Below are 26,005 nucleotides of genomic sequence, written 5' to 3'. Positions count from 1 at the left end.
ACTTAGAAGACTTCAAAATTCCTCCCCTTCAAGGCTGTTTCGGGTCCGAGGAGGCGAGATCAAAGATCTCCACTTTTCGACTTTTTTGGGGGTCCGAGAATACGAGAAAGCGAGTAGTCAGCTTGAATCCTCTCCAGTTTTGGGTCCGAGAAAGCTGAAACAAAGTAATTACCAGTGTGGAAATATTTCAAGAAATTGAAGGAAGTATTTAAAAAAAAAGTAACAAGCTATATTCAAAAGCTATATTCAAAAGTGGTAATCTCATTGGCCTGAGACTGTAAGTTGCGACCTCATGGCGACTTGAGTCTCGCTAGTTTCCGAGCCGTCTCCGTGACGAATCGATTTTCCCCGCTCCAGAAACTAGCAGGATGTTCGGGTTTTGGGGCTTTTTTTTTTTTCGGAGACCTTTTCCAGTCTCCAGCTGGTGTTGGAGACGGCTTGGCGACGTTTCCAACACTTCCTCGAAATTAGTTTTACTAGACGTCTCCGCAACCCCTCAAGGACATCTGAACAATATAAAGACAATATAAAGAGAATTCCAAAAAATAATAATTTTTCATGAAAATTACACATTCAATCAACTTGATACTGACATATTATGTTAAGGGTAGTAATTATTCCCTCTGCTTACTAAAAGCGGTTAGTTAGGTGCTCTTTCATTATGCAGTGGAAGTATGCTGAATTTTCTTTATATTTTCCTATAATTATATAGATTGTCCACACATGAAGACATAAACTTTAAAAATTCATAACTTTTGCATCGATTGTTCGATTTTCCTCAAACTTTCACTGATGTGTTTAATTAATGTTGCTGCTTTCACTCAATCCACATTTCTCTTTGGGTTTTGGGTTTTTTTTAAGCGGGGGTGGGGGCACTATTCCTTGCAGGATGGGAAATGATTGCACTGAAATAAGTCTAAAACTCCGCACAGAGGCTCTTAAATGACTTACCTAATGAGATCATTCAAAGCATCAAGTGTCGGCAGCTGTTACAAAATGATAAATAGGAAAGACATGAAAGACATAGCAACGATGAAATAAGGTCTGTCGAGTCCAGAGCTTTCAGTACCACTTATTTGGGTGCTGCTGGGGAGACCGGTAGGACCATTAAGTTTTTTAACTACATCATCTAGCCGTTGCCATGCTTTACAAGTTAACGATGCGTTCCCAAAATCATGTCTTCCCATGGTTTCAGATGAACAATTTACAGATACAACAATGTCTATAACAATGGATTGATAGATGCTATTTACGCCACACGACAAGATAATTTCTTGATTGACGAAAGTGTATAGATCGATTTCTATGTGGTCTCTCTGACTACGTTCACCGTAATGAGTAGAGAGTGCATCACTAATCAGGGGGTTCGAAGATAACCACGTGATGTTAGGTTCTGGTTGTGACATGACCGGACAGGTAACAGACACAATTAAACTGTCATTGATAAAGCCACACATCGGCGAAGCCGTAACAAATAATGGACAAGGGAAAGATTCTTGAATAAGGTCTGTGACGAGACGCCCTTCGTTTATCACTGGAGCTGTGCAGATGCCATTTGGAAAAGTCAAAGGATCATCGAGGCCGAGAAGCCATCGTTGGGTACAATCACAGACGAGTGGGTTATCTTCTACATTCAGTGTAAGATAAAACAATGGCATATTCGAAAGACTTGTAGGGATGATATCCTCACTCAGATAAAGTAAATTGTTACTTGAAATGTCCAAAAAGGTAAGGTGCGAGAATACGCTGAGGTGTGTATTTCCATTAACTCCTAACAAACCGATTTCATTCCCTTTTAGTACTAGATTTTCAAGTGGATGTCTGAAGTCTATCCTAGAACATTTTGACAGAAAAGTAATGCGATTGTAGGATAAGTCAAGGAGAGTAAGCTGAGGGTATAAGTACAAGATGTGCTCGCAGTCAAGGACCTTCACCAAATTTCCCCCAAGTTCAAGAGAATAAGCAATTGGCGCAAAGATTGATGGGATATCCTCTAATTTACTTGATGAGAACTTCAGTTTTCTGAGGTTCGGTGAGTGTAGATAATCTTGGTTTATTTCTGGAAATGAACGTTTTGATTTCGGCGCAAGTTTGTCAAAGGTGACGAATTTCACAAATCTACTGGTTAGCAGTTTGATCAAAAAGCTGTCGGCGACGGTAACTTCTCTTAAGAAAATATAGTTTACCAGAGGTATAACACAGTGAGTATCGTTGAATTCTCCTACAGTCCCTCTAGTAATGCTGAGGGACCACCTTGAAGCTATGACAGCGAAATCTCTGCAGGTGAGTTCCGCTGATGACTTTAGAAATATATCTACACATTCTACCTGTTCAAGAAAATGAAAGCTTTTCGGCGAGATTTCTATCCCCTCCCTGCTCCCAACACAGACGTAACCAAGTGGCAGTGCCTCTACAGCAGCTAAATCAACACGTAAATTCGTCATACCACACAAATCAAAATGAAGAAGTTTTGGAGAAAGTTGGGCAAGATTACTCGGTATCTCTGGAAGCCTGGTCCCACTCAGATCCAGTATCATCAAGACAGGAAGGTTGAATTCAAATACTGAAATACTTGTGTTCTTAAGATTCAGTTCAGTTATTTGTGGGGTAGTCAAAAACGCTGACGGATCGATAAAGAAAAGTGGGTTGTTGCTAAGATTAATAAGTGTTAGTCGAGGTAAGATGGGAAATCCGTATACTGCTTCAATATGGTTGTACGCCAGAAACAGTTCTTTAAGACTGTACATTGCACCAAAGGTGTTCCGATCGACAAATGTTAGTTTATTTTCAGAAACATATAGTCCCCGAAGGTGTAGATTATATGTAAAAGGAAACCAACGCAATAGATGATTTCGGGAAAGATGAAGGAACTGTACTCTAAGAGGAAAAGCTATATCTACGTCAGTGGACGATATCATGTTTTGATGTAAGTTGATGATTTGCACATTTGGAGTCTGAAACTGCCCACTGATAGATGATATTCTGTTTTCCGCAAGGCTTATAAGTTCCAGACTGGGGAGGTTGTCAAAACTCGTGGCTTGAATTGATGTGATTTCGTTGCCTACCAGATCGATGACTCTGAGCATTTTCAGTCCGGCAACGACAGGCACAATGGTAAGTTTGCCATCCGATACTCTTAGGAGTGACAATGATGATAGGCTTGTTACATTGTGCACCCTTTCTACCAGCGATGAGTGCATAGAGAACGAACTTAGAAAGGAATGGTTGGTAAACGAAATGCTTTTTTCAGCACTACCTACCACATCAAATGTGTTCAGAGTGTTGGCGTTTTCCAGAATCGACACAATTTTGAAATCTTTGTTTGTCCCTCCAACAGAAAGATGATCGAGACATTCGAGGCCGGAAGAGATGAAGCCAATGTTTGGTAGATACAATGTTTGCAAGTTAGGGAATCCATCGACGGAGGAGAGTTCAGTTAATACATTTCCTCTAAGAGATAAATGTGTCATGCTGCTCGAGAAGGCATCGGAGGAAACCCAGGAGATACGATTATATTGCAAACCCACTATACGTAGGGATGGTAGTAAAAACGTTCCAGAAACTATCCCTCTAAGTCTGTTCCTAGCAAGTTCGATCGATTGCAATTGGAGGAGATCATTGAAAGATGATTTGTCAATGTTTTCAATCAAATTCGAACTTAATTCTATGTAACGGAGACCGATTGGAAACTGATCTGCTGTGAAGTGCTCGATGCGATTAAAAGAAAGGTAAAGATACTCAAGCTTTGGAACATCTTCTCTGAGGTGTTTTCCAACATCCGAAATAGCGTTGTTTGACAATTGGACCGATCTTAGGGAGGTATTGTTGCTGAAAAAAGGAACGACTGTCAACAGGTTGCCTGCAAGCGATACAGTCTGGAGCTCTCTCAGGTTAATGAACATATCTGTCGGAACATTTCCGAGAGAATTTCTGCTGAGCACGAGCAGATTTGTGGTTGTTAACTCTTCAATACGGTCAAAAGGAGGTTTTTCCTGTATTTCCACAAATGCGTTCGAAGTGTTATCTCCAAGACAAGAGGAACATTTTGGAACATTGAATACACTTACACAAGACACACTTTGCAAACCGGAATAACATGTACATTTGTCACAGATGCTCCGCTGCGCAGGTACCGATATCAAAAGACAAGAGAGCAGTAACAAAGTCAGAAAAAATCTGTTACCATACTGCCAGGTTTCCATTTTCTCCTCACAGTATATCAGCAATTCCGTTTCTTGAAAAGCCAATGAAAGATAGACTCAAGTTGTTGTTGTTTTTTTGTCAGTGAAGAAGAAATGAAAGTGGGAATAATGAACGCAAATAGACGAAATATAACAAATGCCACGTTCCACGTATTTTTGTTTGTAGTAAACCAAAATACTCGTGAAAGAATTATCAAATGTTCCCTATAAATATTGCGAGTAGACGCCTCTTGTCAGTTGCTCGTTGAAGAAACAGAGAGCTATCTCAGTCCATGTCCAATCGCTGCGGAAGCAATTACAAACTTCCGCGACTCAACAAATTTTGGGCACATGTGCACGATTAGCATGCTGAGAGAAAGAGAACCACTATAACACGCTTAATTCCGCCCATACCTATACCCCCCCCCCAAAAAAAATACATATAACAAATGAATAAAATCCTCCACAAGGTTTGAAATTCGAAAAAAAAAAAGATTGAAGGATGTCGTACTTACATCTATTCATTGAAACAGTATTTCGAAGCATTTACCTTCAAAAAGTTTATTTCGGAGGGAAATGCATAAATGCACAAACGACGCGAGTTGCTTTCAAGACGTATATGAAAACATCTCTTCAGGTTGTTTAACAAACAAGGAAACAAATAACTGAGCACTTGCTCAGTTAAAGGTCCCCGATTCCACTGCAAGACGCAGGGGTGTCCACAGTGGATAGCCCAGAAATTATACATTTGACCGGCTGAGAAATATATTTCAATACACTTCTCAAATCGAAGCCTTTTTGTTTGTTTGTTTGTTTGTTGTTGTTTTTTAGGTAGTCCAACGTAATGACCATGTTTTGTTGGTACGAGTAATTTCAAAGGAACCCGCCCTGTCATCCTAGTGCGATTAATGTAATCCTGACTGATCTGCAATTGAGCAGGTTTGGCAATGGTGAAATCCCGTCAATCGGAATTCCCACAAATTTTCAAAGGTGCTTCTTACATTATTCGAGGATAATCATCGATCCCTGTTATCCTTTTACACTTTTCAGTTTGTCTGTGATCTGAGTGAGGCAAATTTACTATCTTCCTTCGGTACAAAGCAAAGGAGGCCTGTACAGGTATTCCTTGTACTTAAGAGATTATCAAGAAGGTTTCATTGGATGTAAAAACTTCATGATAATCCCACTTAATATTCAATTCAATGCAGAGACAGAAACGAACCTCTGTCATTTTTGTGAGTGATTAGGATAATAATTGGACGAATTAAATGGAAGATGAAACAAGTCCTTCACAGGAAATACATGTACGAGCAGGTGATGAGATGAAAATTTCAAAAAAGAAATATGTAGAATACTACTAGTAGATATGAATAAAAAAAAGAAATATAAAGAAATATAGAAATGAACAAAGACTGTGTAAAGCATAGATTCGAAAGCACGGAATCTAAACAGGTGAAAGGTGCAAGGTCATGTACACGCGATTACGCAAGTAAGTGTATAGGCGGAAAGTACAGAAGTACACAGAAGACAAATTCATCAGTTACTTCTTATTGAATTAAGATGTACACACACACACACACACACACGCACACACACAAAGCACAATGAATAGATATTAATACATGATAATGGTGATAATAAGAATGATAACAATGATTATAATAATGAATACTATAGCGCACTTGTCCACTTTTCGATGCTCATGGCGCTTCAAAAAAATGAATAAATGTATATTACGTACAAACATGACAACAGAGAATGAAAACAACGAACAACAGACGAACGCACATATCAGATAAATGATACATTATTGTTCTAATCATTATGAATTGCAGTTATAATATGATTCTCAGTATGACAGGAACAGATACGTTATGTTTGAATTTAGACGTTTCTGTAGATTACGATTGGCATAACTGAATATGTACGTATATCTGATTCCACAGTTTTGATTCCATGATGGTTAAAACATGATTCCCCGGTGGATAGATATATAATATACATAATGATGGTAATGATAATAATAGTTAGCAGTAGTAGTAGTTGTTGTATTGGTAGTAGTAGTAGTAGTAACAGTAGTAGTGATGATAATTACAATAATGATACTACTACTATTTGAAAACCGTAATTTAATCCGGGAACACTTTCACTTTCTATAGCTGATAGCAGAAATTGCTCATTCTACCAGAGACGAACCAAAATGATTTTTATTAACACCTTTTATGGCTCAATGCTGCATTATTGGTTAACAAAGTTTAAATACGAATATATACAACTGACTCGTGTTAAAAGTAAACGCCGTGGGGATTACATTTTGTATTCCAGTTCCAAAAGTATACTAACGTGTCTTGATGTGTGTTTCTACCTTCATTTATTTCTTAATATTTGTAAAACGGACATTATTTTGTATTGTGAGACCGCTGTCCTGTCTGCGAAGGATATTGTCCATATAAGGGCATACAGAAACCATGTAACATGAAAAAAAAAAACAGCTTTTGTAACACCACATATGGCCATGCAACATGTAAACATGTAACACGTTACAGCAGCTTTCATAACACAATAGTCAACCACATCACTCTTTAGAATTGAAAAAAAAAGAAGAAAAACAACATCAATAACAGTATAAGATGTATACAGAAAAGATCTTTCTTTAGACACGAGGTCTCCTCTGAGATGATTGATGCGTGTACACGAATTTTCATAGGACAACGTTAGATCTCAAAGGATAAAGACTTCGCGAGGAATGACTATTATACACTTTGATATACGCAGTATGTACAACTGTTATGTGATACTTTTGCGAATAAGGAATACTGGTTCAAGACCTTAAGCCTTGCCAACTTTTCTCTTACTGCCAAAAATAATGTGAACGTCGTATATAGAAGTTGTGATGATACGGAAATTTGTAATGCAAAATCTAAATATCAAGGAATCCAGTTAGTCGTAGAACCGGGAGGTACCGAGGTTACTTTGATCTGCTTGGATACTCGTCAAGGTATAGTGGATTTTCTCTCTTATCTTTTCACGCACAGTCCACGCCTTTTATGTGGTGACGCGGTCTAATCATTTGTTTCAATCTGTAAAATGAATGTAAATTATTCATACTTCCTTGTTTAAGCAAAAGGGCTTGTAACATAAAAAGATATTGAGCCCTTTTTCCTTTCTCCGTCCGTCCATTGTTTTCATAGAGTGAGAAAACATGTATTATGCATTGTAATGTTTGATAACGCTGAGAAAGTGTTCCATGCAGCGAAATGATATTTTGTTTGTTGTGACCGATCAGACATTTGTACATTGATATGAATGCTCAAACGTGGTTTTGAAAGATTGAGTTATCTCGGAGCACGCGCTTTCGCTTTTGATAACGCTAAGACTTCCCCTTGTGTTATTACCAAGGCCCCATCCAGCTAAGTAACGACACTTCAAAGTAAAACATTAAATCCGGAATTGCACAGAACTAGCAGGAATATACATAGTAGGGAAATGGGTAATACGTTATACTTTGTTAATACTGGTTTAAGACCTTGAACTTTTCCACACTTTCTCTCACTTTCCAACATGTCAAAAAAAAAAAAGATTGTTTTTGTTATGGAAGTTGATAAGTATGAACTTAATGTCAAATGATCTGATCTGTTATGGACTTATAGCTGGAGTTGCTAGTATACCTTGTAATGAAAGCTGTAAATGTAAGGCGAATTTTCGCAGGTAACATTTGAAATTGAATTTCATAAGGTGGTATTAAAGGAAACCAAACCCAGAGAGAAGTGTAGATTGAGTGAAAGCAGCAACATCAGTACAACACATCAGTGAAAGCTTGAGGAAAGTCGGACAACCGATGCAAAAGTTATGAATTTTTAAAGTGTTGGTGTTGGAACCGCTGGATGAGGAGACTTCTAGAGTTTTATGTCGTCATGTGTGGACAACAATATAAAGAAAATAATATTGAAAATTAAACATAATTTCGCTTTTCTAGCATAATGAAAGAGCACTTGACTTACCGCTTTCAGAAAGCGGGGATTATTACTATATTATGTAAGAATCAAGTTGATGGAGTGTGTAATTTTCATGATTTTTTTTTGTGTGTTTTTTTTGGAAGTCCCTTTATTTTAGAGTTGTCCTTTAATTAAGAGGGCGCTGAAATGAATGCGTGATCATCGCCACCATCTTTCATGTCTTTGCCATCAAGATCGACGATATGAGGGTAGGTTATTGTTAATCAATACAGACGTGGAGTAAACGTGTTGCGCGCGATCTTTTTTTTTTTTTTTTTTTTTTTTTTTTTTTTTTTTTTTACAGGTTCAACAGTCGTTAACAATTTGCTGTCTTTATTTTTTTCTATGTGCCAGTTTGACTGAACTGATAATATCGGTTTAACGTAGATTAAAATAATGATAGTCTTACACTTACATATTTTTTTCTCGGCTAGATAGAAAGCAACAATTACAAAGTAAACATTCCGTAGTTTTTTGTGTTGTTGTTGTTTTTTGTTTGCTATAGACCTACGCGTTACATTTCAAACATCGTAGAAATTTGGCATTTTCGTTACAAAATAAATTATGGGACTGCCATTGTGTCAAATTTCTAACCATTATAACATTACACAAATATAAATACGATACACATGAATTGCATTCAAATACGCATCACAGCCATGATTACATAATTGGAATCCATTATTGATTAGGGGTCAAACAAAAATTAAAAATGTATACATGCACAGATATATTACATACACATACTACATGTGTACATATACATATGAATACAAGTGTATATGTACATGTATTTCTTTTATTATGTATATATCAAACCATGCTTGTTTAATACGAGACTGACACACAAGAAAATAAAAATTGATATCGATTTATTTAAAAAAAAAAATCTGGTATTGTCTGGTCATGATTACAGCGCAAGGTACGAGCGAGACGCTCTTTGAGAGCAACATGGTGTATGCTGTAGGTCTACTTCCACTGAACTCAGATTTACAATAATAAATAGTAGTATAAAACTATCATAACACATCCCAGTACATCGTGCAACTATTTTGTTCAGGTAGGGTTTTCACTTGCCAAAAGACGAAACTGACTAATCAATAGACGACGCTCAACAGCTAAATAATCACATAAATGGACAAAAAACAAACAAACAATGTAGGCTATATAGAAATGTGACAATACAAACTTTCGACGTACAGTATGCGAATAGTCCAGTGGCAATCATAGAAGCATATTTACATGCTTGTTTATCAATCTGCAAATCCTTGCATTATGTCATCAAAATTTAGATAGTGTTACATGAAAGCTTTAGTAACCATACCGCCAGTAAATGCTTCACATTATTTTGGCAAATCCTTTGGTGTTAATTTCACAAGACTACCACCGACACAGGCTTCTGTTCTATCAAACAACTTCTTCCGCAGGAATCGTCATTATGTTATGGTTCATGCATCCTGTCAGCGTTAAAAAGTGCGAGTAATGTGTGCCAAAACAAACTAACTAAAAGACATCACACACACAAAACCAACGGCAACAATAAAATCAACCACAGTAATCGGACATGTTGTGGGCTTTATGGTGCGATGCTTATTTCACTGTCCATTTAGTGCATATCTGCCTCGTAAGGAGTGAGCAACTCGCCTGTGATCAGGCAAAAACTACATATCCATAGTTACGTGGTTTTGCCTGATCATTTATGCTGGCGAGTAACCGGCATTGGTCCGGCAAAACTACGTGTCTTTTAAAAATGATAGTTTTCCGAAATACTTGACAATTAATTAATACTCGGAGTTACATGACAAATACAGGTTCACTCCTTGTTATGGAACACAATTCAAAGCTATGTAAATGAAGACATGAGAAACGGCAAGCATTCAAACTTTAAAGGGAAGATAAACCCCAAGAGCAATGTGAGTTGAGTGAAAGCAGCAACATTAGTAGAACACATTAGTGAAAGTTTGAAGAAAATCGGACAATCAATGCAAAAGTTATGAATTTTTAAAGTTTTAATGTTGGAACCGCTGGATGAGGAGACTACTAGAGGTTATGACGTATGAGTGGACAACAATACCAAGAAAATATAAAGAAAATTCTGCAAAAATCCATTTTTCTTGAAAATTACAAATTCCATCAACTTGATATTGACATATGTTAAGGGTAGCAATTATTCCCCCTGCTTTCTGAAAGCGGTTGGTCCATTGCTCTTTCATAATTCTAGAAAAGTGAATTTTTGTTGAATTTCCTTTATATTTTCTTTGTATTGTTGTCCACTCATACGTCATATCCTGTAGTAGTCTCCTCATCCAGCGGTTCCAACATCAAAACTTTAAAAATTAATAACTTTTGCATCGCTTGTCCGATTTTCCTCAAACTTTCACTGATGTGTTCTACTAATGTTGCTGCTTTCACCCAATCCACATTGTTCTTTGGGTTTACCTTCCCTTTAAACGTGAATATCTCGAATCGCCAAAACCGTATTTTGCCAGATCACGGCCGAACTCATCTACGCACAGTGTAATGTCAGTTGATTTTGGCAATGAATTTTTCGAACATCTCGTTCCTTATGTAAACTTGCTCGTGCGGCGCCAGTATTTTCTTCAGCGGTGTCCAGATCTTGGCCGATAATAAACCTGTGGAAGTAAAACTCCCCCACTTCCATTGTGCGAATTAGATCCTACGAATATACATACACTTGAAGCTGTCGTGTCATACCCAGGAACAAGAAGAAAACTGTCAAAATGCCTGCTACAAACGATATTTGAGTTGACTCGTGCTGTAATCATTAGTCCTTTTCAGCCTTGACCGATTTTTCCGGATCGTATGGCGACCTCCGTTCGATGCTAACCTCGTAGTTTTCCAGGTGTCGCCCAACGGACGAATTTGTGATCACCGTGAGAAGGTTAACGCCCTCTTTCGTCGGTACTTTCTGAAAAGTGTAATTCTGGAGGAGCCAGGTGAAGATGAGGAAAAGGTCCGCCTTAGCAACGACCTCACCGAGACAGCTTCGACGGCCTGCTCCGAAGGGGAGAAAGCTGACGTTCGGCTTTCGAAATGCACCTTTCTCGTCGAGGAAACGCTCTTGAGTGAGATAGACACGGAGAACAGTATAACTCGAATTACGGTTATCATAGCAGTATTTATAAAAATAATGATAATAATAGTATGGAAAATTTACATAGCGCTTAAGAAAGACATGCTTCAAAGCGCTTTGCAATTATCAAAAGAAAACGAACATAATCTTATAAACCAACTGTGTATGAAATAATAAACAATGAATTATCAGCAGAACTGTTCTTGAAACAAATGGGTTTTGAGTTTCTTTTGAAAATGTCAATGGAAGTGGAGGACTGAATATCATGCGAGTCGACACAGATTTCTAACGGAAGTTTGTTTGGTATCTAATACATGTAGCTACTCATGTAAGACAAGTTGTTGTTCCGTGAGAAGGCCTAATGTACTTCATGTAGTATTTAAATTTAACCTTTGTACTACATCTAGGCATACGTTTAAATAAAATGACGCGAGCTCGTTGATACAATCTATTACTGCAGCCCTAAGTGCACGGAAAAGAAGCTCAAAAATCAAAAGATTGCGACCGTGACCCTAACAAAACCCTGCTTAAAACAGTTTGGTCATATGTTGCTTTTTTATTTTTTCATCGCTCTGATATAGTTGTAAAATCGACGATGCCGATTTAAGTAAATGATGCCGACGAAAATTATGATATACTAAACTAAATGAGTGACTGACGATGATAATAACAACGATATTGGAATGAATGATAATCATGATACTACTAATTCGTATTAACTACTACTACTACTACTACTACTACAACTACTACTACTACTACTACTACTACTACTACCACCACCACCACTACTACTACTACTACTACTTTACGACTGCTACTACTGCTAATACCACTTCTACTACTGCTTCTACTATTACTACTACTCATAATAATAATAATAATATTACAACAAAACAAATAGCTCAAATACCAACACCAATGAAAACAACTGAATATTGGATATCAAATAATCAAACTGCTGTACATGATCAATCAGCATAAAACGGTAACCGTGTATGTAGTGTGTGGTTCTCGTTGCACACGTGGTTTTGTTCATGTATTTACTTTTCATGCCGAATAGAAAGACATATTCTTACCTGGGAGAAATATGTTGGGTCTGTCCCAAACATTGGAATCAAAGTGCATGGAGTGGAGATTAAACATGGCGACAGTTCCCTTGGGTATATGGTATCCCCCTGGAGAAGTGGAACAGATCATTTATTTCAATTTTTGGAATAAGGCAGCGAAACTCACGAGATTGAAGTGAGCATTAATCACACCTTTTCGCTGACATCGAGAATATTGGGTATATGAAATTAGTAATTAGTGTGAATGTCTATATTCATATATATATGATATAATATATATTACTTAAACACACATACATACATACACACACACACACACATACACACACACTATACGAGCGCCCTGTATCGTTATCGCAAAATCGTCCTCTGTGCCCTGGCGTAATAAGAACCCATAATATCATACTTAATAATCTGAAAACGTATCTGTTACTCTCACTATGACGATTACATACCTGCAATTCGTAATGGTCAGAAAAAAATGTGTTTCTTTTAGGGTATTCGTTTATTGTTTGTTTGTTGTTTTTCTCTTTCTAGTTGTCTAAATACAGTTTTTTTTACTATTTTATTTTGAAGCGCCATCAGCACCGAAAGGAGGACCTGTGCACTATATAAATAGCCACTGCAATCCATTATATTAAACATAATAATAATAATAATAATAATAATAATAATAATGATAATTCTTATTACTATTATCATCATCATCATCGTCATCATCACTATTACTACTACTATTATATTATATAATTATTATCATTATTACTATTGCTGTTCTCTTTACTTACTAAAGCGTACGTCACAGGACGTCGCATGGGGAACAGCGATGGGGAGGATGGAGCTAAAGCGCATGACCTCGTACAAGGTGGCCTCCACGAAAGGGAGAGACCCGCGATCGTCGAGCACGGGGCTGCGTCGGCAACCGACGACCTCGTCAATTTCCGCCCTGATTTTGGCCTGAATGCTCTGGTACTCCGCCATGAGGGCGATACCCCAGTACAGTGTTTCGGTGGTGGTTTGTATTCCAGCTGAAATTTGGGGACAATTAGTGATTAATGACTGAGACTATTCATTTTTATTATCATGCATGCATGAGTAATATACATGCGTGCATAATGATATCATTATGAATATGATATCATTTAAAAAAAAAAACTGTACGGCACATTTGCACATATGTGATTGTTTACTATTTCTCCATTTTTTTTTCCTGCATGTATTTATTACTCTATGTTCGGCAAGCAATGCTTATTCGAGTTGAGACGATAATCAAATCAGTGGGATCAAGGATGAGCTAATTAGAGCACATGTCATATACAGGTGTAGTTCACATGAAAAGAATCGCTGCTTTGCTAAGTAAGGCAAGGCAATCACCGGTGGTTAATTTTTGTAGGTCGTCAGTCAAATAGCTATCTGAAAAAAAAAAGTAATAACAAAATCTGGCAAGTCCTGCAATAGTCTCCCAATAGATTTGCTTTTGGGCACATTGCATTATGATGACATCAATAGGTTTTCTCAATTTTGGTTCTTATTGAGGTAAGACTTGCAGATTATTATGAAGGAATATAAAGGGAGGTGACTTAGGAGAAAGAATATGAGAAGGAGAAGGGAGAAGAGAAGGGACAGAAGTGGGAGAAGGGGGAAACAAGTTGAAGTAAAGGAAGAAAGCTGAAGGAGAGCTTGAAAAGGCAATTTTTAGGAATCGTAAGGACTAGGAGAAGAGTAGGTGAAGGAGATGGAAAAAAGGAAAAAGATGAAAAAACAGGAAAGGAATAAGAACAAGAAGGCAATAACTATGAAGAAAGAAACGACAAGGAAAAATAAGAAAAATCGATATGACACACACAAAAAATAAGCACTGGGCAACAGGAACTAACCGGCAAACATGTTGCTAACGGTGAGCATCAGGTGAGCGTCGGTAAACTTGTCGGAGTCAGACCCGCCACCATCGCGAGCTTCTCGTTGAGCCAGCAGCAGTAGATCGACGAAGTCCTTTACGTGGTCTATTCATCGAAGACAAAACGAGTCACATATTACATAGCAATTTTAATTGTTACAACGACGCCTTGATATTGCCTATCAAAACCCCTTTCAGCCTTACCATAACACTTGTAGTGGGTCCCACCATTACCATAACGCCATCATTGTAACACACCCATTTTGATATACCATCTGAATCAAAAGGGGCAGTGTGGGCGTCAAGAACGAGCTTGGATCTTTGCAGAGGGCCAAAATGTTAAGCGAGGATTTTTTTTTTTTTTTTTTTGCGTTTCGAGTTCACAGCCCGATCAACCGTTATGTCCTTATGACGACAACAACACATACTTAAATCTGATCATCTGGACTTCCTTGCAAAAATCACGGTTTCGTGACTCGTCTGCCACTTCGTAATCTTTTTTTTTTTCTGACTGTCCTGCGAGCATTCACCCGTGATGGATGAATAAGCGATGTTACTGCCGGTATTGTTTAGACATCGATGAATTTTTGAGGACCACCGATTTGTATGTTCGTGAAAGGTTTTGTCGGAGTCCCCCTCCTCTGTTGAGGGTAGGCTACCAACACTCTTTGACAAAAATGGCACATCCCAAGGACAAGACTCCAAAACACAAACAGAACTATGTGACTTACTGGATTCAGTGTCAAGGGAAGGGTTGTAAAGACAATTACATTGACGAGACCAATGCAGCTTCTTCACAAACGTCTTTACTAGCACCGCAAAACCGGATCATCAGCTGGGAACGAATCAGCCTTGCTCCAGTTCACTTGAACAAAGCGGGACAACTTTTTTTTTTTTTTTTTTTTTTTTTTTTTTTTTTAAAGAAGTTACCATCCTTGACACGGAAACCAGATGGTTTGAAAGAGGAGTCCCTGAAGCCGTATATATGGACGCGGACATTTTTTCCTTCAACACAGGGGGGAGGGGAGGGGGACCTCCAACACAACCTTTCACCAACATACAAATCGGTGATTCCGAAAATTCCTCGACGTCTAAACAATGAAGGCAGTATTATCGCCGATATAACTCATCCATCACAGGTAAACGCTCGCCAGCCAGTCAGAACTGACGATAAGAAGTGACCCAAATGAGTCATGAAAACGTACTTTCCGTCATTTTCCCAAATAAGTCCAGTCGAGCAGATTTCTCACGACATCAAGCAGGATATTCGACAGCATGAGTCTTTGCGATAAAAGCGCTTGACTTGTAATCACTGCGTTGTTGTATCTTTGTCTATAAATCCAGGTTATTATGATACCGATAAAATGATAATGATGCTGCTACAACTATTTCTTCTACCAATAATGATGATGGTAATGACGATAATGATAATAATTATTTTATATCATAGCAATGATGATGATAATGAGAAGGATACTTGTACTACATGTAATACTACTGATTATTAGTGATAATGATAGCGAATTATACATTCCAAGTAATTTCTTATTCACCGCTAAGGAATATCAAAGCACATTAAACCCCCCACCCCCCCCCCCAAAAAAAAAATAAAACCGATAAAGTATCTTGTTCACAGCATTGCACGGAGCTAATATCGGTATGAATGAGCTCAGTCTGCTGAGAACGGTAACTGAGAACAGCTTAAAACTTGGATTGAACTAACACCAGACTTATAATTTTCAAAGTCATGTAATATCCCTGTGGAAGAACGAAATAAACTCTTGAAAAGCCATGTGACTAGTCTAGACTATCGGAGACGATTACCTCATCTCTCTGTCAAGTAAGACCTTTCCCAGCGGAAAATCCGGTCAGGCTCATGAGTCGCAAGGGCAGACAGCAAGATAGATTTTGGGGCCCGTTTGCTATCTTACCTGTTACAACGTACTGGCATTCGTGGTACAGTATCGCGTTTTTGAGGTCAGCCTTATCCCGTGAATTAATCATCGCGATGTAGTAAAACAAAATGCAACTTCATAGACATTGGTTAGGCACAGTGGATCAAGTCTTCGGAGAATTTGTTATCGCAGGGGGAAGGCGCTAATGAGAGCGGTTAAGCAACGGCCCCTCGCACTCGTGAACGAGATCCTAGCTCACATTGTTAGGAGTCAGTCACCATGGTAACACAACTTCTCCCAAAGTAGAGTCATCCTCGCGTCATTATTTCTATCGCTACAATACACAGAGTGATCTTTATGGATTGTTTAGAGAATATAAGCAAACTCCACTCCGTGTTCATATCGTCATCAATAAGGGAATTGCGAAGTCACACAAATCATTCAACGTTTCATTACAACTGACATGGACAAAAAGAGAAAACATTGAACTTTAAAACTTGAGAGATGGCCTCAAAACTTTCCAGCTAATTACAATGTGTTTTGAAACTCCTTCTTTTTTTATTCACAATCAAGGAATTATAACATCTTTATTGAATTCAACTCAAGAGTGACAAGTGCTCAATAGATAACACTCTAGAAAACGTTGATGAAAAGGAAGATTTATAATTTCCTCATAAACCTTCATCCTTCTTAGAGTGATGTCAAAAAGGGGATTAGTCGGAGATTTGTGTACATGCCAGAGGGTGGCTATAGAAAGGTGACTGATAAAAATAATATATCATCCAGTCTGCATAATTGAATGTAACTAATATCACTGTTACGTTCCATCCAAACATCAATAGAATACTTTCGTAACATTTTGGTCCGGTTTATTGAAACCGTCGCTCTTTCGTTTGTGTTGACCCTATTCCTGTCACCAAAGTCATCGAGAATATGGCGTTGAGTTTTCCCTGATTATACGACCAAAGGAGAAGGAATGACGGATGGAAGGAAGACGGATTACCTGGGTCAAAGTTCATTTTGTGGCTCTCCAGTTCATCCCAGACAAACTGGTGGAAGACATCTCTCATCCGGTACACCATTCGCACACCAGGAGTGGGCAGGTGTCTCGCCCAGGGGAAGAAATCTGCTGCCACGCCCATTCCGAACTCCTGATTTAACCGTTCGTTGTTTTCTTTCCACTCCAGTAGTTTCCCCTCCATAAAGTCGTAACTAAATAAAGGAAAAGATCATTAAAATGAAGTGCAAATCGAAAAAAAAAATGAGGAGGGAAAGTGAAATGGAATTGAAGTGAACAGAAAAGAAAAAGACGTGGAATTCACCATTATTACTTGCAATAAACATATCCCATCCTCCTTATGATATGAAGCCTAAAATATTCACACATTCACACTGGTTTCGACATTACTACAATATGTTGATATTCAAACCTTCGTGGTAGTCTTTTCGCTGCAATAGACAATGTATCTTTGCTGGTATGTTGCTGTTTCACGATTGGTGCCAGATTATAACTTCTAGGGTTCCAGGGTAGCTATAACGTTTCAGGCTCTTCCATTCCTCTTATAATTACAATAGAAAAAAAAAATAATGTTTTGGTTGGTTTTAGTACGTATGTAATGTACTAGCCTGAGTAGAATGTTCCCTATAAAATGTCGTGAAGGCAAAGAAGAAGATTATTTCATTTTAGGCTGGTTTATTCTCACTGACTTGAGTACAAGAAATAGTGCTGGTAAAGCTTAACAAAGTCGTAGAACGACTCGGGGGAAAAACGGTCCGCATCTAAAATAACTATCACTTGGCTGTTACAGCTTCCGTTGCTTCCGTCTTGCTGATAATTCCCTATCGTTATCGTTAGATTCTGGCTGGAGATGGCAGGGGCACCTGGTTGGAAATAATGTATCTAGTGACCGGCAGGGTAAATCTAAATTGCGCTATATATAAAACCAGCTATCATTCTCATCATCATTATTATACGCACAACACAACATTATTTGGGAGCGAGGTATTGTCTTATCCATCTCACTTTTTCCCGAAGCACATGGTTGACATGATGTTGTAGAGTAGCAGGGTGATCATCAGCTTCGGGTCGACCGGCTGGCTCTCGCGGTCTGCCAGGAAGCTCTCCAATTTGCCGAAGGCGGCGTGTAGCATGGTCTCAAGACGCTCGCCCGTCGCAAACTGTCTACAGAGACAGAAAATGAGTTGAAGCGACGAAGAGCTTATAGAATCACTTTTCACATGCTTCTACAACATCCATCTAGTGAACCTATGGTCAATGATTATACATGACTCACAACGATCAACACACCAGTCATACCAATAACCACGGTACAGCATTCATCAAATCATTCGAGTCAATAACCGTTCTGCAGGTACCATATCCATTATGTAAAACCACCCAATCCTATCCCTGCCTTACAACACTCCGATAAATCAAATCAGTAGCCTTCGAAAAGATCATTTGAATTTCAAATCAAATGGTTTCCATGCCAGAGGGGCATAGGCCTAAAGAAAGAAAACGAATGTGGATCCAATCTTAAAAAAAAGAGAAGAAATACAATAGCGATATTTCCAGTTTACTGCGAAGCAATAATAAGCTATAGAGCCGTCAAATTTGTTTCCATGACCGTAACAATGTATAATATGCATAATACGAGGTTCGATACCTTCCATGACGTCATTTGGACAGTCACTGCATCAAACATAACAGCATGCACGCTGAATCATCATATATTTTACAAGTGTGGTTGTACAAATGAAAGAAACTAGTGACATTTAGAGAATGGAAAACATTTGCGCAACTAATTAACTTGTGCCAGACATTTGCTGATCTTGGATAGGGAATTATTGTCTGCAAATATCACAAGACATTTTAGAGTGAATCACTTGCTTTTTTTTTTTTACCTGAGGGCCGAACTTGCCAGCTTATGGTGTAACTTCCATGTCTCCGAAAACGTGCTGAAAATGATATCCTTGAAGCCATAGGTAAACGCTCCAACTGACAAAAATATTAGCAATGAAAAGATATCAGGATATTATTGAGAGTAAAAGCATATCAACATAAACACACCTTGACTTTTTAGAATGCTTGATAGTTCACAACAAAACGAAGATTAGTCCCTAAAGAAACAGCATATCACACAATTGTTATGCCCCATCAAACCTCATAAATGTCATTGTTTGATATCATTATAGTGACACTAATATTCCTCACAAATCATTTGCTGAATGATATACAGAAAACATTCACAAAACATCAAGACTTCCACTATAATTATGAAAACACCGCATAGGCAGAAATGGCTGTTGTAAAAGGAACATAAAAACAAATTATATATTACAAAGACAGAGAAAGAGAAAGAGAGGTGGATATGAAGGAAGAAAAGGGAAATATTCGAGACAAGCGTGAGAGAGGGGGAATAACTGTTTACGTCACAGCAGATCGTTATCCAGTAAAAATACGTAGGCCCAATAATCAAAACATTTCACCTCTGAAACATTGTCTGAGTGATGCTATCCTTTACCGTTGTGAGTCGCACTGAGGAAGGTTTTTCTTTATCGTTTCATAGTCCTGATCACTTTTTCGATTTACCACTGATTGGAAAGGGCAGGGAAGCCAGACTTCTGCTTACACACACTGGAGAATTTAATGCACTTGCCAACTTCTCGTGCAACCGCGGCCGTCAAGGAAATGCAAAGCAGATGTCACTGTTAGTCAAGCTTGCATGTTTTGAAATAAATCACGGAGTTGCACTCTTGGTGACATTTCACTATTCTTATCATAACATGAACCATGCAAGGGTTAAAGTCTCTTCATTGTTTGCTTCAGAACTTAAAATAGCAATGAATAGTGCCATGCTTCAGTGAAACACTGAGAATTATTATTGACTTAATTTGATATGACACTCGCGCCGGTTCGTATGGACTTCAGTAACAGATTTTGCGTAGAAAAGGAGAACGTTTGGAAAGAATAAACTAAATAAATGAAGGGAAGGAAAAAGTCAAAAGAAAGGAGTGAAAGTAGAAAGCTTGAATGATTAAAAGATGTAGCCTATGTGACCAGCGAACAGATATCTAACAAACTTCTTCAGATTTTTGTTTTTTTTCTTTTAACTATAATGCAAATAATATTTACAATTTGTATTGTTTGGGCCTACACGTTTGTTCCGTTTCGCAATGATGACTATCATGGTTTAACACCGCAATGTATTTTTATGTGTTACTTTATTATCTGTTGTGCCAGGGTCACCATCTCTTGCTTGTCTGCAAAATATTTTTTTTTCTCTGCATCATGTTTGCGAAACAGCATGCCCCTCGTGTTGGAGATGACAATCTTAGACACAGAATGAAACAAAAGCAAGCAAAACAAACGAACGAAAGTATACTGCCACAATGTACAAATTTACATAACTCACGAACAAATAAGTGAGTAAATAAACGATAAATTTGTTCGATATCAGGAGTATAAAAAAAGTCGTGACCTTACACGAAAAGAAATCCGGTCTCCCGGCAAACTCCACTCCATGCTTGGTGAGAGCTTCCCTGATGGCGTCGTGACGGTTGATGACCACGATCCACCGCTGGCCAGCCTTGAACCCGAACACGTCGCCGAACTCCTCGGACCATTTCTGGAACACTTCCTCAGGACTCGCTGTCATTGCTGTAGGATGAATTCAACATAAAAGGAGAGATATAGAGAGATACGCCATAAAAATAACACGTTACATAATGGAGCAACTACAGAGAAATATCATATGTTACATATAAAAAGATATATAGAAACATATAGACAGAAAGAGATATTATGTTACTACAGCTCAGGTAGAGTATTATATGTATTGCGTACACGGAGAAAAGATATAAAGGTAGAGAAGAGAGATTATAACATGAGAGAGAGGAGGGTAGGGAATAAGAGAAAAAGAGATCATTTATGACTACATGGTTGATAGACATCACTTGAAAAAAATTAAGTGGGCTAATTGGAATGACGAACTGAATGTGACCATTTCATTGTTGTAAGTGACGACTCCAGCTATCCTATAGATTCAGTATGCCGCTGCACAATATGACAATGATATTTGTCATATGTGCAACAGACGTTGTGCTTGTATACATGAATATCGCATCACCGATTTATCTAGAACATAATTAGTTATATTAATCAGTATCTGTCATAACACTGTATGACTATACGGATATAGGTGTTTCTGACGGGAAAGAGTAAAAAGAGTACAATGTTTATGTATTATTTATAAGTAAATGTAACCTCGACCGGAGAGAAAAAATTGTTCCTAAGCCAAGAGTCGCTGATATTGATGACAACAGTGTGTCGAACTGTGACGATGCGCCTCTTTCATAGATCGTAAAGAGATGACATGAATTCAACGATGCTTATATAGATCAAATGATTTATTTCTCTTTTTGTACAAATTGAGGAGAGAGAAGTTAAACAATAACATTATCGCATTCTCTTATTACCAATGGTTTTGTGGATTTACGTGAAAATCACTTTTTCTTTCTTAAATTCGTGTATCTTCATTGATGCTTTCACCGATCTTCTTGTTTTTCTCTACTCTTTCTCTTTCCTGAATAAACTTTACCATAAAGTTGAGCTTCCCTTTAAAGAACCCAAGATCTCAAAGAAAGAAAAAACACAAAACAAAACAAAACAAACCCAGGCTGAAGTCAACCAAGCCTTACAGAAAATGCTCCCGATGAACGGAAGAGGGCGTGGTCCGGGCGGGAACCCCCTTGGGCGGGCGCTGGACCACAGAGCAAGAGACAATAGGCACACCAGGGCGCAGACTACAAAGAGAAACGTCCGGTCAGTGGACTCCAATAGATCTGTAACACTCGCCATGCCGGTCAGCTGCACAGGCGACACGCTAGATGATGTTCTGGACAGAAAAAAGGGGATGGGGAGAGAAAAGGATCCAATCTCGACATAGCGAACCCCTTAGAAATTGGTAAATAATGACGACCTTTCAATGGCAAAAATGAACGCGCGGGAACAGTTCATGCTTGACATAAAACGTTTAATCGAATGACCTCTTACTCTTGAGACGCCGTGCGAGACACTTGTGTACAGTGACAGGGCTGTGTATGGTATAAGGAGGAAGAGAGCATTTCTCAGTTACAGTATATGAACTCTATCATAATTGTCTCGCTGAGTGGGTGGGATCACGGAGGTGTCACACCTTAGTGGTGAGATCAAGGGAGAGTATGATATACTTCATATCACGAAGGTGTTTCACTAGCTCACCTTCCTGTTCATATGCAGTACAATGTACAATAATAATACTAAGTAATAGTTTCAGTTAGTCCAGGGCGAGGTGGAAAGAGACACGTACGATATAATATACCCACCTCCCTTGTCTTACATAACATTCAAAACCTTGGTTCATCAGTTCATGGGCATTTATTCGCACTAATGGTGTTGTGACACAGCAAAGTAACGATTCCTATACATGATTTGATAAGACCTGTATACTATATGGGATAGCCCCATTGGGTATTCTTACCTCTTCCAACTGATGGCTTGGGTGAGATGATGCCGATCTATGCATGTAATAATTCACAGGAGCGAGTGAATTGATTTATCATCACCTCGTTGTATTATGAACCGCGCAAAGTAGACCATTGAGCTGCACACATGACTTACTCAACTGATAAATTTGCAACTTGTTAGTCAATGCATGCAGCTAGACAGTGTCACAGACCGACTCTTGCAACTGCTGTAATGATGTTCACCTACCTTACTCGTCAAATATGCACGACAGAAATGCCTGAAGTTGTCAATGTTGAACACACTGTGTCTCCATCGCACGCATTGCCAACAAACGGCGGGTGTACCACGGGAGCTGATATCACTTAACAACGCACAATATCCACAGTTTGGTTAACGGCCATCTCACACGGAGTTTTTGTGTCCCTCGACAAAGGCAGAGAACTCTGACCCCATCCAAGACTCTCTGCTCACACCCCAAGGGGGTTATCAGGAATCGGTCGGGCCTCCCTCACCCCCCCCCCCCTTCTTCTACTTGTGCGTGAGCAGTTAACCAGCAAATATTGTTAACACCACGGAAAAGTAGAAAAAAAAAATAAGGCGTACAATTTACTGAACTATAGAAAGGAGAACGAAAACTGTCCGTGGTCTCTTAGGTACATACACGCAGTTGATGCGCATCGAAAATGTTTGCATGACATTTACAGAAATCTCTAAGGTCCAGTAAAAGATTGTTAATTAAGCCTCACGCCATGATATCATACGTTATCGTTTAAGCTAGAAAAGAGCCTTTATCGTACGTTATTTCCAAACTTCAAATTTCCTGCAGAGTGACTCAATCCTCTCAATTAATTCATCTTTGTTATCAAATACCAATTCATACATCAGTCCTCTTTTGGACATTGATAAGAGATATATATATATATTTTTTTGCCTTCATTTTACTTAATCGTCGATGCATGAGGCACCATGTTAAACACCTGAACCCTTTGTCTCAAAGAAATTTATTTGCAGCAGAATTATTTGATATAATTATGACAGATATATAACAAATTGCCATCGTTGTACAATAATATTTTTCTTGTTATCATAATTTTTATTTTTCATATTCATCATTTTTATCATGATTTTGCAGTCACATCCCTAACATTCTATACGAAGCTGTTATAGCTTAGTGAACCATAACAAATCCGCCATAATTTAATACGAAGGATTAAATTTCCTCTTTTTAACTTCACATACTAAATATCATGCAATGATAGATTAATTGCAAGAAGGTCCATACCAGGCATAAAGGGATGACGTCGTCATGGTAATTGTAAATGTGATCGATATCATTTTTGTTTTAAAACGTGTGTGTGTGTGTGTGTTTTTCTTTCTAATTTCCTTGATTCTCGTAAGATGGTAATGAAAATTTTCACATTCTGCTTCTATGGTTTTCCTATGTATCCCAAAGTCATGTTTGAGCTAGTAGGGGCGTTTCACTACAATTAAATTCAATTCAAAGTTCATTTAATTTCTCAATCAAAACCAATTACATTTCACTTTGTTTGGTAGCAGAGAATAAGGTAAACAAAACATTGTAGAATGAAAGATTATAATTGTGGAACCTAATAGTAATTATGCATTGATATGAAAGCTGAAGTGGTCGAGGATTTCTTCTGAGGGGCCCACATCCCTCAAGCTTTGTCTTTTTAGTGGGTCCCTCCATTTTTTCCAATTTTGCATATTGTTTACTTACTTCTAATCACTTGAGTTGTATGATAATGTATAATTATCGTAAGGTGCTACAGTTATTGTACATTCTTTATCCTACAAAGTTTTACGCACCTTATTTTCTGTTACCCCAAAAAGTGATGTCTATAATATGTTCTTGTCGAAAAATGAAATAGAAAATTGAATTGAATTGAAATAAAGTATAACAACACGCAAAGTGCGAAAATGGAGATACCGATTAAAAGACAGAGCTTGTAGAATGTGTGCCCTCTGATAAAGAACATGAATAGAAAGATAATTGAAGTACAGAAAAAAAGGAGTCTCGAAGCCCTCTGAAAAACAGAGTAACAAATAGACACACGTACACGTATACATTCACTTGTGTAGCTATGCCTGCCAAAGGAAATTAAAGGATTACTGTCAATGAGGAATTGTGAAGAGATAGATGATAATCACAATATATAGACGGAGAACCTTGTAAAAAAATATATCCTCTCTCTCTCTCTCTCTCTCTCTCTTTGGTACACGTAAGGATTCTCAGTTGTTGAGAACGAGATCATTGTGAAAAGAACGTGGTTCTTCTTCCACGCCGTGACCAATCAAGCGAGTCACTTATACCACGTGATCACTTCTTTAAGTTTCAATGGGCGGATTTGGGTAGTCCAGCATTCAGTGTATCAAAGTGTTCAAGCAGGGAGGTGGCCCACACATGCTAGCGAACGGACGAGAAGGAGGAGTAACCCCATGAACGGCAGGCTCTGGAAGAAGGAAATGCCTTTCAGCTGATCACTTAATTGGACGCTCATCAAACTCCCCCAGGTAAATCTAGCTTAACTCGGATTCCACCTGTCTTCTATTAATAGTACAAGGTCCTGTTTATATTGGGTATTCCTGTATTGATGGACCGCTGGATGCTCGCCATTGAACCTCCCATCTCTCGCGCTCCAAATTTCATTTTGGCTTGGGTATATGGAAAGAAATTATCCATTTTTTTGTGGGGGTCTCTGACGATGCGTCTCACATAAGAAGACGAAGAAGAAGGTAACTTAGAGAAGAAATTGGATAAGAGCACAATCCTTTTATGCATGGTGTTACAGCTTTACTATCAAATTCTGTTAATCAATAATTATCATCATGTGGTAAATAGTATGGAGCAAGCAAATATTCGGACCTTAACATAATGTTGTATCTAAGCTAATTTTGAATAGCACCTGATGTTCCATGTCAGCCGTTCATAATTTTATTCAGTCTTTACTTTATTGAGCTGTGGTTATAACTCTTAATTCAATGATTTTCCTGCTAAACAATTTGTACTTCCTGCCCTTGTACGTATCCACACATCTTGTATATCTGTGTATCTGTCAGACATGTGTCTCTAATCACACTCCCAATCTGTCTGTCTATCTATCTATCTATCTATCTATCTATCTATCTATCTATCTATGTATTTATCTATCTATCTATCTAACCATCTACCTACCTATATATCTTTCTATCTGTCTATCTATTCATCTATCTATCTATGTCATCTATCTATCTATCTATCTATCCATCTATGTCATCTATCTATCTATCCATTTATCTATCTATCTATCTATCCATTTATCTCTCTATCTGTCCCTCTATAAATCTATCTATATGTATTTACTATT

At 38.1% G+C, this 26,005-nt stretch overlaps 1 protein-coding gene across 2 annotated transcripts; it reads right to left on the bottom strand.

The window, feature by feature from the left end:
• Positions 1-10,646: 10,646 nt before the first annotated feature.
• LOC140229308 (steroid 17-alpha-hydroxylase/17,20 lyase-like) lies at positions 10,647-23,000 on the bottom strand. Of its 2 annotated transcripts, none has more exons than XM_072309582.1 (10): positions 22,887-23,000; positions 21,833-22,029; positions 20,619-20,792; positions 19,037-19,130; positions 18,156-18,314; positions 17,136-17,344; positions 14,218-14,343; positions 13,129-13,368; positions 12,350-12,448; positions 10,647-11,257 (listed from the first exon to the last, which is right to left on the bottom strand). In XM_072309582.1, the coding sequence occupies exons 2-10, from the start codon at positions 21,990-21,992 to the stop codon at positions 10,962-10,964; spliced, it is 1,557 nt and encodes a 518-aa protein (XP_072165683.1). In that variant the 5' UTR covers positions 21,993-22,029; positions 22,887-23,000; the 3' UTR covers positions 10,647-10,961. The 2 variants fall into 2 exon arrangements, with proteins under 2 accessions (XP_072165683.1, XP_072165684.1); XM_072309583.1 differs by lacking the exon at positions 22,887-23,000 and adding an exon at positions 22,654-22,720.
• Between the last annotated feature and the right edge of the window lie 3,005 nt (positions 23,001-26,005).

Source organism: Diadema setosum, chromosome 5 (genome assembly GCF_964275005.1).
Source record: "Diadema setosum chromosome 5, eeDiaSeto1, whole genome shotgun sequence".
Lineage (NCBI taxonomy): Eukaryota > Metazoa > Echinodermata > Echinoidea > Diadematoida > Diadematidae > Diadema > Diadema setosum.
Note: the sequence above shows the minus strand (reverse complement) of the source record. Positions and strands in the feature narration are given on the sequence as shown.